Source organism: Helianthus annuus, chromosome 6, assembly GCF_002127325.2.
Source record: "Helianthus annuus cultivar XRQ/B chromosome 6, HanXRQr2.0-SUNRISE, whole genome shotgun sequence".
Classification (NCBI taxonomy): Eukaryota; Viridiplantae; Streptophyta; class Magnoliopsida; order Asterales; family Asteraceae; genus Helianthus; species Helianthus annuus.
Window position 1 is genome coordinate 71,401,279 of NC_035438.2, and position 10,920 is coordinate 71,412,198.

A 10,920-nucleotide genomic window follows, 5' to 3' on the forward strand; every position below is an offset into this window, starting at 1 on the left:
TCGCACGAACACACCTACTGTGTTTGTGTTTTTGTTTGATTTTTCCCTTATTTAGCCCCCTTATTTCACTAGTTACACATTTAGTCCTCCCACTTGAGGGAGTATTTAACTTAAGCCTTTTATTTAACCAGTTATCATTAAGTCAAAATTTTCCATTAACCAAGTTAATTTCTTTATTTATCATTTACCATTTTTGGGGTGTTACAACCTTAAACATCTGATTGAACAAAAGTGAACAGACATTTAACCTTTGTTTTTAAAAACCAAACCTCTGATTAATAAACAGATTTTAGGTTTCAAAAGAGTATATCATTTGTTTGAGGTATCTAAAACTCTGTTTGACTAAAGTCAACCACTGTTGGTAAAGGGTAATCTCTGTTTCGCCAAATCACTGTTTCTCAAGACTCTATTTGTAACCAAACAAAGGTTTCAAACATATGTTTCTCATACCATTGTTTAATAAACAAATTTTAGGTTTCAAAAGAGTGTATCATTTGTTTGAGGTATCTAAAACTCTGTTTGACTAAAGTCAACCACTGTTGGTAAAGGGTAATTTATGTTTCACCAAATCACTGTTTCTCAAGACTCTGTTTGTAACCAAACAGAGGTTTCAAACATATGTTTTCCATACCACTGTTTGAAATCCTAACCTCTGTTTCAAAAACAAATACAAGACTCTGTTTGTAACCAAACAGAGATTTCAAACATATGTTTCTCATACCACTGTTTAATAAATAGATTTTAGGTTTCAAAAGAGTGTATCATTTGTTTGAGGTATCTAAAACTCTGTTTGACTAAAGTCAACCACTGTTGGTAAATGGTAATTTCTGTTTCACCAAATCACTGTTTCTCAAGACTCTGTTTGTAACAAAATAGAGGTATCAAACATATGTTTTTCATACCACTGTTTGAAATCCTAACCTATGTTTCAAAAACAAATACAAAATTCTGTTTGTAACCAAACAGAGGTTTCAAACATATGTTTATCATACCACTGCTTAATAACCATATTTTAGGTTTCAAAAGAGTGTATTATTTGTTTGAGGTATCTAAAACTCTGTTTGACTAAAGTCAACCACTGTTGGTAAATGGTAATTTCTGTTTCACCAAATCACTGTTTCTCAAGACTCTGTTTGTAACCAAACAGAAGTTTCAAACATATGTTTCTCATTACACTGTTTGAAATCCCAACCTCTGTTTCAAAAACAAATATTACAAAAGGAAAAATAAACATCTGATTGACGAACATCCGGCTCACACTCATCCACCTTCTCCGATTGCATTTCCGAACCTGCGGACTGTCTTTGCTCCTCTTCAGCTCCGGCGGTTCATACTGCATGCTCCATCACAACCGAATCAATTCAGAGTTAGAAGGAGATCACAAAACACCAATAAGATAAAATTCAAATCAATTTAAAACAAACTCACTTTATACTCAACAATTTCTTCATCGGAAAAAGTTAAAAAACTCATTTGGTTTGAATGAACTGCTGTAATAAGCTTGACCTATACAACACAAAAAATAAGCAAACTAAAACACAAAACAATACCATGAATAGATTGACTGCCTGATTCATAGTCTCCTGTTTAAATGTGCATACTGCTGCATCTTAGAGCTTAACAAAACAGGATCATGATGCAGAGTAATCTACAGCACCATCTTGAACTCTTGCAGCTCATTATATGTTTGTTCACTTGGCATTCATCTCAAAAGAAGTTGGTGTTCATGCTCAGCAAATTGTGTCTACAATTGCACAATAAAAATATAATCAATATTCAGTTCTGACCCCCATTCAGGCTCAAAACAAAACAGTACATAGCACAATATAAGCCACTGTTATAAACATTACCATCCTTATTACTTGACACTGTCTTTTCATGCCCATTATGATTATTAAACCTATAATTAACCCCAGATTAATCCCTTTTCCGCTACTTTAAACAACTCGATGGTTTTTAAGGACGGATCAGCAGACATTCTCCTTGAAAAAGAACTCCTCAGTAAAGAACCGATATGCTCTTTCTGCTTGACAATATATTCTTTTACAGACATATCTAACACGTATTAGCCTGCATATTATTTTGAGATAATCAATCATCTCAGCCAAAAAAACTTTACCTCTATGAGAAACTAATGCATAAAACACGCACCAATAAGCAAAAGAAACTGACATAGCAATGAACTGGCTCCATATCAACTCGCCGATTATTTTCGTCTTCAATCATCTTCAATCTGGTCCCTTAATCTCTCTTGCATTTCCCTGTGGCAATTCAACAAAGTAAAAGCATTAGCACTGCTAAATGGCATAAAACACGGCAGGTTTATCTTAATAAAAAGTTGGAGTAAATAACCTTGTTTGCTCATCTAATTTATGCTCCTCCATTGAAGGAATTTCAACTTCAACTTGTCATTGAAGACTTGAAGAAATATATTATTTAAAAGAATGTCTGGTTAAAGCATTTACTATAAGCAAACCCATATATGTGATTAATAACATTCTCATTGATGTCCCCTGTTGCATTCATTGTAAAAAACACAATTTTCCCACTCTATAAGCTGCATACCAGCTCCCCATTCAACCTAGAATGCTTTTCAAATTATATATTTTTATATCTGGTCGAGTTGACTTGTTACTACACTAAAAATAAACATTACTCAGATCCAAAGCTATAAGTTAATGGGTCTAAATGAAGACAATATCACCTATAAACAGTGTGATACATACAACTGTAGATCGCTCAGTGATGTCCACCAACGGTGAATTAACCGAATCCCTCCCTTGGCTTGACCAGCGAGAGCTCGCAAGCTGCAATCAACATGAGAGTAAGGAATCTCAACTAAAAGTCAACTAAAAAGTCAACCAAAAAAATCTAAGGATTAAATACTCCTTGTCTCATGTCTTAAAGCATTTTTTTAACTTGATAAATATATTATAAAGTTGTCTGTTTGTCGACTTGTACTTAGGCACCATTTATTTAATATCTTGCTTAGTGTTATTGTATTTTATTAATGGCAACGTTAATTAATAGACACTGAATTTGAAAGCCATAAAACATAATAAATAACTTCTAATCATAAAAATGAACGGTGAGATCAATACGTTAAAAAGAAACTATAAAATCTTTTAAAGAGTCATTTTTTCTGTTAATCATTGCTTTTATATGTAGTCAAGGTAATTTTCCACTTAAAAATAGTTTTGATTGAGTAAATTACGATTTTAGCCCATGTGGTTATATCACTTTTACCCTTTTAGAACAAAAAGGAATCCCTCCCTTGGCTTGACCGCCAACTTCAGTATTTCATGCGAAAACATAAACAAATTTCAATGGTTACAAACCTCAGAATTTTGTTAGCTACAAGCATCACAAGTAGATGCCATGACAATTACTTCTTGAAAGTAAGGGATTTCTAAGTAAAGTTAAGGTAAACAGCTTCTATATTCATGGTCAGAGCACGGATGATGTCATACTATCATAAATATATGATGATCATATAATGTCTGCAAAGATGGTGATTCAATAAGGCAGATATCTTATATTTATAAATATTTTTGTTTCTTGAAGAAACAAACAAAACAGTTTCATCTTGTAACAAATAATGACACGAAAAAGGATACTTGTGAGGAACATCTGAGTCTCACAGCTTACCGCACAAGCACTACACATTGATGGAAAAGTCATCACCTGTCAATACAAAGAAAAAAAACGAACTATCAATTTATAAACATCATTAATTTGTATATGTTTTCAATCTTGTAATAGTGAAAATCACTTCATTCAAACAGCCCCTTAACGTAGTGTACCTCTTCTGGTACACTTGTCGAACAATTGCATCACCTTCAATTGGCACGTCCTCATCGTTTGTGATCCTCGATATCAGATTCACCGCCCACTCAGTGTCAAAGTTGAACTTTTGGAACACTTCATCCTGCAAACTGTAACATTGATAGGTCGAAAATCACCTACGTTGCCTTTAATGGAAATCAAGAAGCAAATAAAACGATGAAAAGCACACTGTATAGTGTATAGAAATTAACCACGAAGAATCAAGTAAATTATTTGACTTGAAGCTTTATGCACATTTAGTAGAGTTTACCTAACCATGAAACGTGTTGATCCAGGATCTCCTTGCCTTCCTGCTCTGCCACGAAGCTTGGTAAAGCACAAAAATACGTATAAACTGGTTATTGAGTTTGTAATTATATATCTAAGAATAAAAAGTCATAGCCAGGTTGACTTACTTGATTATCAATTCTCCAAGAGTCGTGCAACGATGTGCCAAAGGAAGAAGAACAGGAGATAGGGATCTGACCAGACGACCATGTTCGAGACAATAGAGCTCCCAGCGTTAGTTGCCGACTTGGATTCCGGCTTGTCCGATGTGAACAAAAATGCAACATCAATATATCCTACAACCATAAATAGATACTTTTGTAATTTACTGTATATAAGTTGTTGAAAAGGAAACAGAGAAGAGACTAAAGTTCACAGGACCATAAATCATAATAATGAAAGCAAGTTAAAGGAACAAATGGTCACTTAATCGAAACACATAACTCATACAGAGAATGGGCGGCTGAAACGTATACCTGCAGATTCCCACATAATCGAAACACATAACTCATACAGACAAAACATCAAACACTTGGTGTGCACAAAACAAACCCATTCAAATCCCACCTTTCAGGTATCTGAATCTTAATCTTGAACACCCCTTTTTCATAAACAGTACCTTCAGGACCTTCGATCTCTGTTCAATCACAAACAAACCAATCACAAGTTACAAAACTGGCGTGCGGGTGTTGTAGTATTAGGGTTTGTGTGAACTTACAGGCATCAATGGCGGTTAGAGAGGAGGACTGAAGATCGGAAGAAGGAGAGAGGTGCGGGAAAGAAGCTCCCGGCGGTGGGTCGGTTAGGAGGAGCTTAAGTTCTTTTTGCATTCGGAGATTGAGTCTTGCTGCTTGTGCCATTGCCAGGTTTTGATGACGTCAGCACTTTCCGGTGAAGTGCGAAACTCATGAGTTTTAGAGAGAGAGAATTCGACAGAGAGAGAGAGAGTTGAGAGTTGAGAGTTCTGGATTTGAAAATGAGCTTTAGAGAGAGAATTGAGCTTTTTATACGTCTGTTGTTTAAATTTTGAATCTGGAGCCATGTTTAAATTTTGAAATTGGAGCCAAAATTTTGAATGGAACATCAGTGGTTCGAACATCAGTGGTTGTTTTGTATGAACAACAGTAGTTTGATTTTTGGGCCACCTTTGAATCATCAGTGGCTTGTTTTTCCATCAGTGGTTTGTTTTTAGAGCCATAATATTGAATCATCAGTGCTTTAGAGATAGGCAGTGTTTTGAATGTGGGCCACTTTTGAATTTTAAAGTCTTTATATATTAGGCTTTATGATTAATAATGAGATAAGAAAAGCCTTGTTGGACACTCTCTGCTGCTGACACATCAGCTTTTCTTATGTCACTTGGATTTCTCCTTTTATAGAAAGTATAGATTTCCCAAATCCTTAAATTTAATTACACATTTCATCTTTCTAAACCACATGTATTACATATTTATCTATTTTATTAAAAATACTCTTATAATATTACTATTTTACCCTTAGTGAATGTATTAAATGACTAATTACATATTTCTCATTTTAATAAAATCAATAACATTAAAAATATGTTTTTTTTTGCTTTTTTATATAAACTCTTTACATAAATCACGGTACACCACTTCATATAGTTCGATTATTCGAAACATAGCCCACAATTATTCAATGTAGAAAAAAAATCATGAACAAGGTTTTAGCTTAAAACCCCCAACCATTTTTACCCAACGGAAATCATAAATAAAAACATTTTCCATTTAAATTGTACAAATTATTACAAATTATATATTTAAAACCATAAAATCTAGGTCGTCCTCATAAAGTGTATTTAATAAAATATATGTTTAGGGGATTTTTACGTAATTCAAAACTAAATGGGCATCAAACTTGATGCATGAATGAAAGAATATATATGAAATTCTATTGTAATTACTGAAAAAAAGATAAAGATATTATAAGTTTTTCTTTTTGTTTTGGATAACATAGAATGATAATTGGTTTTGATATTCCGGTTGTTATGGTTTATAGAAAATCATTTATTTGATAAAATTGTAAAAATATAAGTATATTATCAATATAAGTATTCTATTCGAATCAGAGTAAGATAAAAAAAATTATTAAGTTTACTAATTAATTATACTTGCGGGTAAAATAGTAATTATCTTCTTAACCAAATTTTTTTAGTTATTTTAAAATGAGAAATATGTAATTAGTCATTTAACAAACTCATTAAGGGTACAATGGTAATTCTATAAGAGTATTTTTAATGAAATGGATAAATATGTAATATATGAGGTTTAGGAAGGTAAAATATGTAATTAAATTTAGGAATTAGGTAGATATGTAAAGAAGGGGAAATATGTAATTAATTTAGGGATTGGAGAAATATGATATAAGGCTTTTAGTAGGGGGAAAAATGTAAAAATCACATTTAATATTAATGATAAACTGAGGTAACCATCAAATGAATAACAATGTATATATGTGAGTAGTGTGAAAACTCCATGGTTTATATTACTTACCACCAAAACAAATTATCTAACAACAAACGAACAATTAAAGTGACTTCAAAAACAAACCTAGCACTAAGGACCTAATATTCTAGATGCAATACTTGGCGGGCAGAAGGAATGTTGATTTCATTAAATCTATCATGTGTTTCTTCCAACATATAATACATGGTCTCCCCACCCTTCAAGTATGACTTCAAAATGTTTTGAGTATCTAGCCTTGGTGCAAAGTTTTCTATCATGTCCCCACCCTTCAAGTATGACTTTAAAATCTTCAATGCTTTTGCTTGTTTCTTCAACTATAAGTATCATACTTAATATATTTAGCAACCTGAGATTAAAAACATAGACTTTAGCCTAAACAATATAAATACTAATAGTGTTCAATGAAGTTTAACACACAATCTCACATTCTCATACAGCTTAGTCAGAATAAGATCAACAAATGATGCCAAATCGGATGTAGGTTCCAAACAACATAAAGGGAAACTTGCTTGTTTGTGATCCAGATTGAGCAACATCAAATTAGAACCTTCAAACCGTAATTGCATAATTAAAGAAAACAATTATTCTCGGCCAACAGTAACGAGTAATAAGTACCATGACTATGGATCAATGTCCTTACGAAAGTGAACGGATATCAAAATGAGTATAAAATAAATTTAGGAAAAGTTCAATGGTTTGGTTTGTAGAACCAAATATGTCATACAAGTTAAATGGGAAACAATGACGTGTTAGAGGTGACGTATTACAAATGATGAAAATACACTCCTGTCAATTATTTTAAAGAGAAGTTATAACATTATAATTACAATCTTGCCCTTGTTTAAAAATCTCTAAATGATGTAATCCAATGGCCCAGATTAGTTCTCACAGTTCACTCTCAACCTAGTATTTACTCTACAACCCTACCCTGCGGACCTATGTATAAAAACATTAAATGCGGACTACAAAGTTTTGATATGTACGGACATCATTTAAATAAACAAGTTCGGGCCACTCAAAACATACTCATATGTGCGGACACTTAGACTTGTATGTGCGGACACCATAAAGTCACATGTGCGGACCTCTTAAACATGTAAATTCGGACATCTTGTAAAACAAATAAGTTCGGACATCAAGAAAAATAACTAAGTTCGGACCTATTTAAAGCTTACCAAATTCGGACATCTTGAACATTGGTAAAGTTCGGATCCTGTAGGAGTTTATATGTGCGGATGGGTTTAACTTAACTACATGCGGACTGTTATGATTCCTTTACAAATGTGGACTTTTTAAAGGACATTATGTGTGGACATGTAAATAAAAGGGTAAGTTCGGACATGTTGGGGATTAATAAGTGCGGACTTGTTAAAAGAACATATGTGCGGACAGGTTTGAACAATAACAAATACGGACAAATTTGTGACTTCACAAAGTCTGACATTCAGAACTTTCATTCTTCAATGTTTCTACGAACAAAAACCCCACATACACAGAAATTAACCATGTCAAGAATCAAATCAATCATTTTAACAGTTCTATCATGCCCTAATACCATTAACATCAACCGGTCATTACAAATTCATTCAACAATTATCACACATTCATCAATTTAGAAACAAAAACACAGATTGTTTGGATGTCTAGGGTTTTGCATTGAAATCACAAGAACAAATTATCACAATAACCCAAGCACATACCTTAGATGGATATCGAGATGATTCTAGGAGAATTGGAGAGATCAAGATTGATCATTGAAGGTTGTGTCGCAAAGCCCAAAATGATTAGATGTTTCTTCTCACACCCCGACCGCGTTAAAACAACGAAACCGCGGCGGAAACGTCAGGGAGTGTTGCAACAGAATTATTGTTTCACAACCATGGATACAAAAAGTTTTGTTTTATTCATTGATTAGATAATTTACATTGTCTTAAAACCAAACAAATAAGTTACACATTGACTATCATTGTTATTAGGTCACTAAGGCCTCTTCCAGATCCTATGTGAACATGCATCCTAGCAATCAACATCAAGCAACATCACCTGAAACATATGTAAAAACAAAGTCTGCAAAGAAATGCTGGCGAGCACATAGGTTTTATGAGAGTATCGGATTCATGGCTCGTTTACATGTTGCAAAACCTTACTAAAAACCTTGTTTTGGAAAGTGTATAGTATTGCAACATAATTAACCAACTCAAATCAAGTGGGTTATAGTTTATAAAATCTCGCAGCCATGATTCTTAACCCCAAAACATTTGCTTTAGTAAACCAAATTGTAAAACATCTTGTAAAAACTCGTTAATAAAACTCGTATAGTTTATATTACTTAGAAAACATCGTTGTGTGACATTATTTCAAAATCGTTTACCCAAGTGAACTAAATAACGCCACGGTAAGTAACATGATGAAAACAATTATATATAAGAAGTACCAGCGGCGTATCTACCATGTTTTCACCACATTACACCCATCCCGTTATCTAAACACTAACCAAAAACCAATCGTTTGTTCAATTCGTTTAACTCATTCCAAAATCGTTTAATTGTTCCAAAATCGCTCTCATTTTAATTGTGAAACTACTTTTGGTCGTCTCGCTAATAACATCCAAACCTTCGCAACTTGACTATCTCGAAACTCGCATTAATAAACCACCGAAGGGTAAATTAACAATCACAGATTCAGTCGTTACCCACCTAACCCACACATAACCATGGGTGCAGTCTGATAACGGGATTTGTCAGATCCTATGGTACCATAACCTAATACTGGTCGGCTTGATCAATGTTAATGAATGTCATTCATTATGTAACTACGTCCAACAAGTTTGTTCACACTATCGATATAAACCATTATAATTGTTTTTGAAACCATCGTTAAAACATCGAAATAATTTGACACATATGAATCACCCCAAAACAATTGAAAACAGTAAAATAGGGGAACTATGTACTCATATTGAAGTGCAAAGTATCCTCAATCAAAAGAACTCATCAAACTCAAGCAAATCAGAGAAACCAAGCAGTACCTAGTAATCGGATCACTAGATAAATAATCGACACCTAAATCGGAAGATCGGATAGAATGAGGGTTCATAAACCAAATGAGTGTTGGAACTCATGTGATATGGTTTAACAAAGCCTACATCCTACATCGAAACCTATCCTAAGTGCTTTCGACCCATTACGACCCGTTTAGGTAGCTTACGCTACTTTAACGTGTCGTTCGCGTAGAATGCGTTCGAGACGTCTAACTAGTCCTATGTCAAGTATTATATGCCTAAACATGTTTAAATATGTTGCATAATCAGTTAAGTGACAAAAGTTTAAGTTACATATGCTTAAAATCCAATTATGCATGAAAAGGGCATTTTGGTCATTTACCTAAGGCATATAAACACCTATCATACAACAACTTAAACTAAGTGACCATAAGGTGTAACCTCGGAAGGTTATTCCCTATACAACTATGGTCACTAAACATGCTTGGTTGGATCCTAATGATCGACCAGACGGGTCGAGTTCGAAAGTTTAAGCGGTTGTCAAGACCGCTTGACTTACGACTCTATACAAGCACTAGACTAAAAGTGATGAGCTAAACATGTTCAAACATGTTTCGTTAAGTTAGAAAACAGGTTTTGATATCATAACAAAGGGTTTTGATATCCAAGAATAGTTTGGTTGCAAAATACGCCTAAATACGCATTTTGACCGAAACTATGACTCGTCACTACACCTAATCATCGTGGTAATCAGTAGGTATAGTCACATGGGACTATAACCATCGTGATTACGCTCACATTGCGAAGTTCAACGAACTTCGTGTTGACCATAACCTGGTCAAAGCAGAAAGTCAAACACAGTTTGACTTTTACGCTTAAAAACGCATCAAAGCATGAAAGAATACTTACAAAGGGTCCAAGCTAGGAAGATCTTGATCCAAATTGCTCAGGTATGAAGTGTTAAACCTCAACTTAGAGCAATTGAATCAGATTTGTGAGGAATGAGAATGAAGGTGTTGGGTATTTATAGAAATCCCACAACCGTTAGGATCGTTCCTCGCAATTCGTGCTTCGATCTTGGCCCTCCATGTGGGCACATGGTATTGCAATACAAGGGGACACGTAAAACCATCAAAATCTAGCCCATAGTATGCAAAACTTGGGTTTAAAAGCCATCAAAACATTAAAATTGGACAAAATTCAATGTTTCTGTCTGCAGGTCTGACGCGCCCCGCATAAGCCTAGGGCTTGGCTTACGCGCCCTTCCTGAGATCTTTGGCAGATTGACAGTTTTGGCCCCTGCTAGCCCAAAACTTGATA

The 10,920-nt window shown here is 34.2% G+C and overlaps 1 protein-coding gene across 2 annotated transcripts; it reads right to left on the reverse strand.

The window, feature by feature from the left end:
- Positions 1-3,348: 3,348 nt before the first annotated feature.
- LOC110864056 (protein translocase subunit SECA2, chloroplastic-like) lies at positions 3,349-5,067 on the reverse strand. Of its 2 annotated transcripts, XR_002549580.2 has the most exons (7): positions 4,832-5,067; positions 4,681-4,750; positions 4,242-4,409; positions 4,097-4,152; positions 3,804-3,935; positions 3,618-3,684; positions 3,349-3,409 (listed from the first exon to the last, which is right to left on the reverse strand). XR_002549580.2 is itself a non-coding variant. In XM_035974835.1 (6 exons), exons 3-6 carry the CDS (start codon positions 4,398-4,400, stop codon positions 3,681-3,683), a joined length of 351 nt encoding a protein of 116 aa, XP_035830728.1. In that variant the 5' UTR covers positions 4,401-4,409; positions 4,681-4,750; positions 4,832-5,067; the 3' UTR covers positions 3,516-3,680. The 2 variants fall into 2 exon arrangements, 1 of the variants encoding a protein (XP_035830728.1); XM_035974835.1 differs by lacking the exon at positions 3,349-3,409 and having other exon boundaries at positions 3,516-3,684.
- Positions 5,068-10,920: the final 5,853 nt, after the last annotated feature.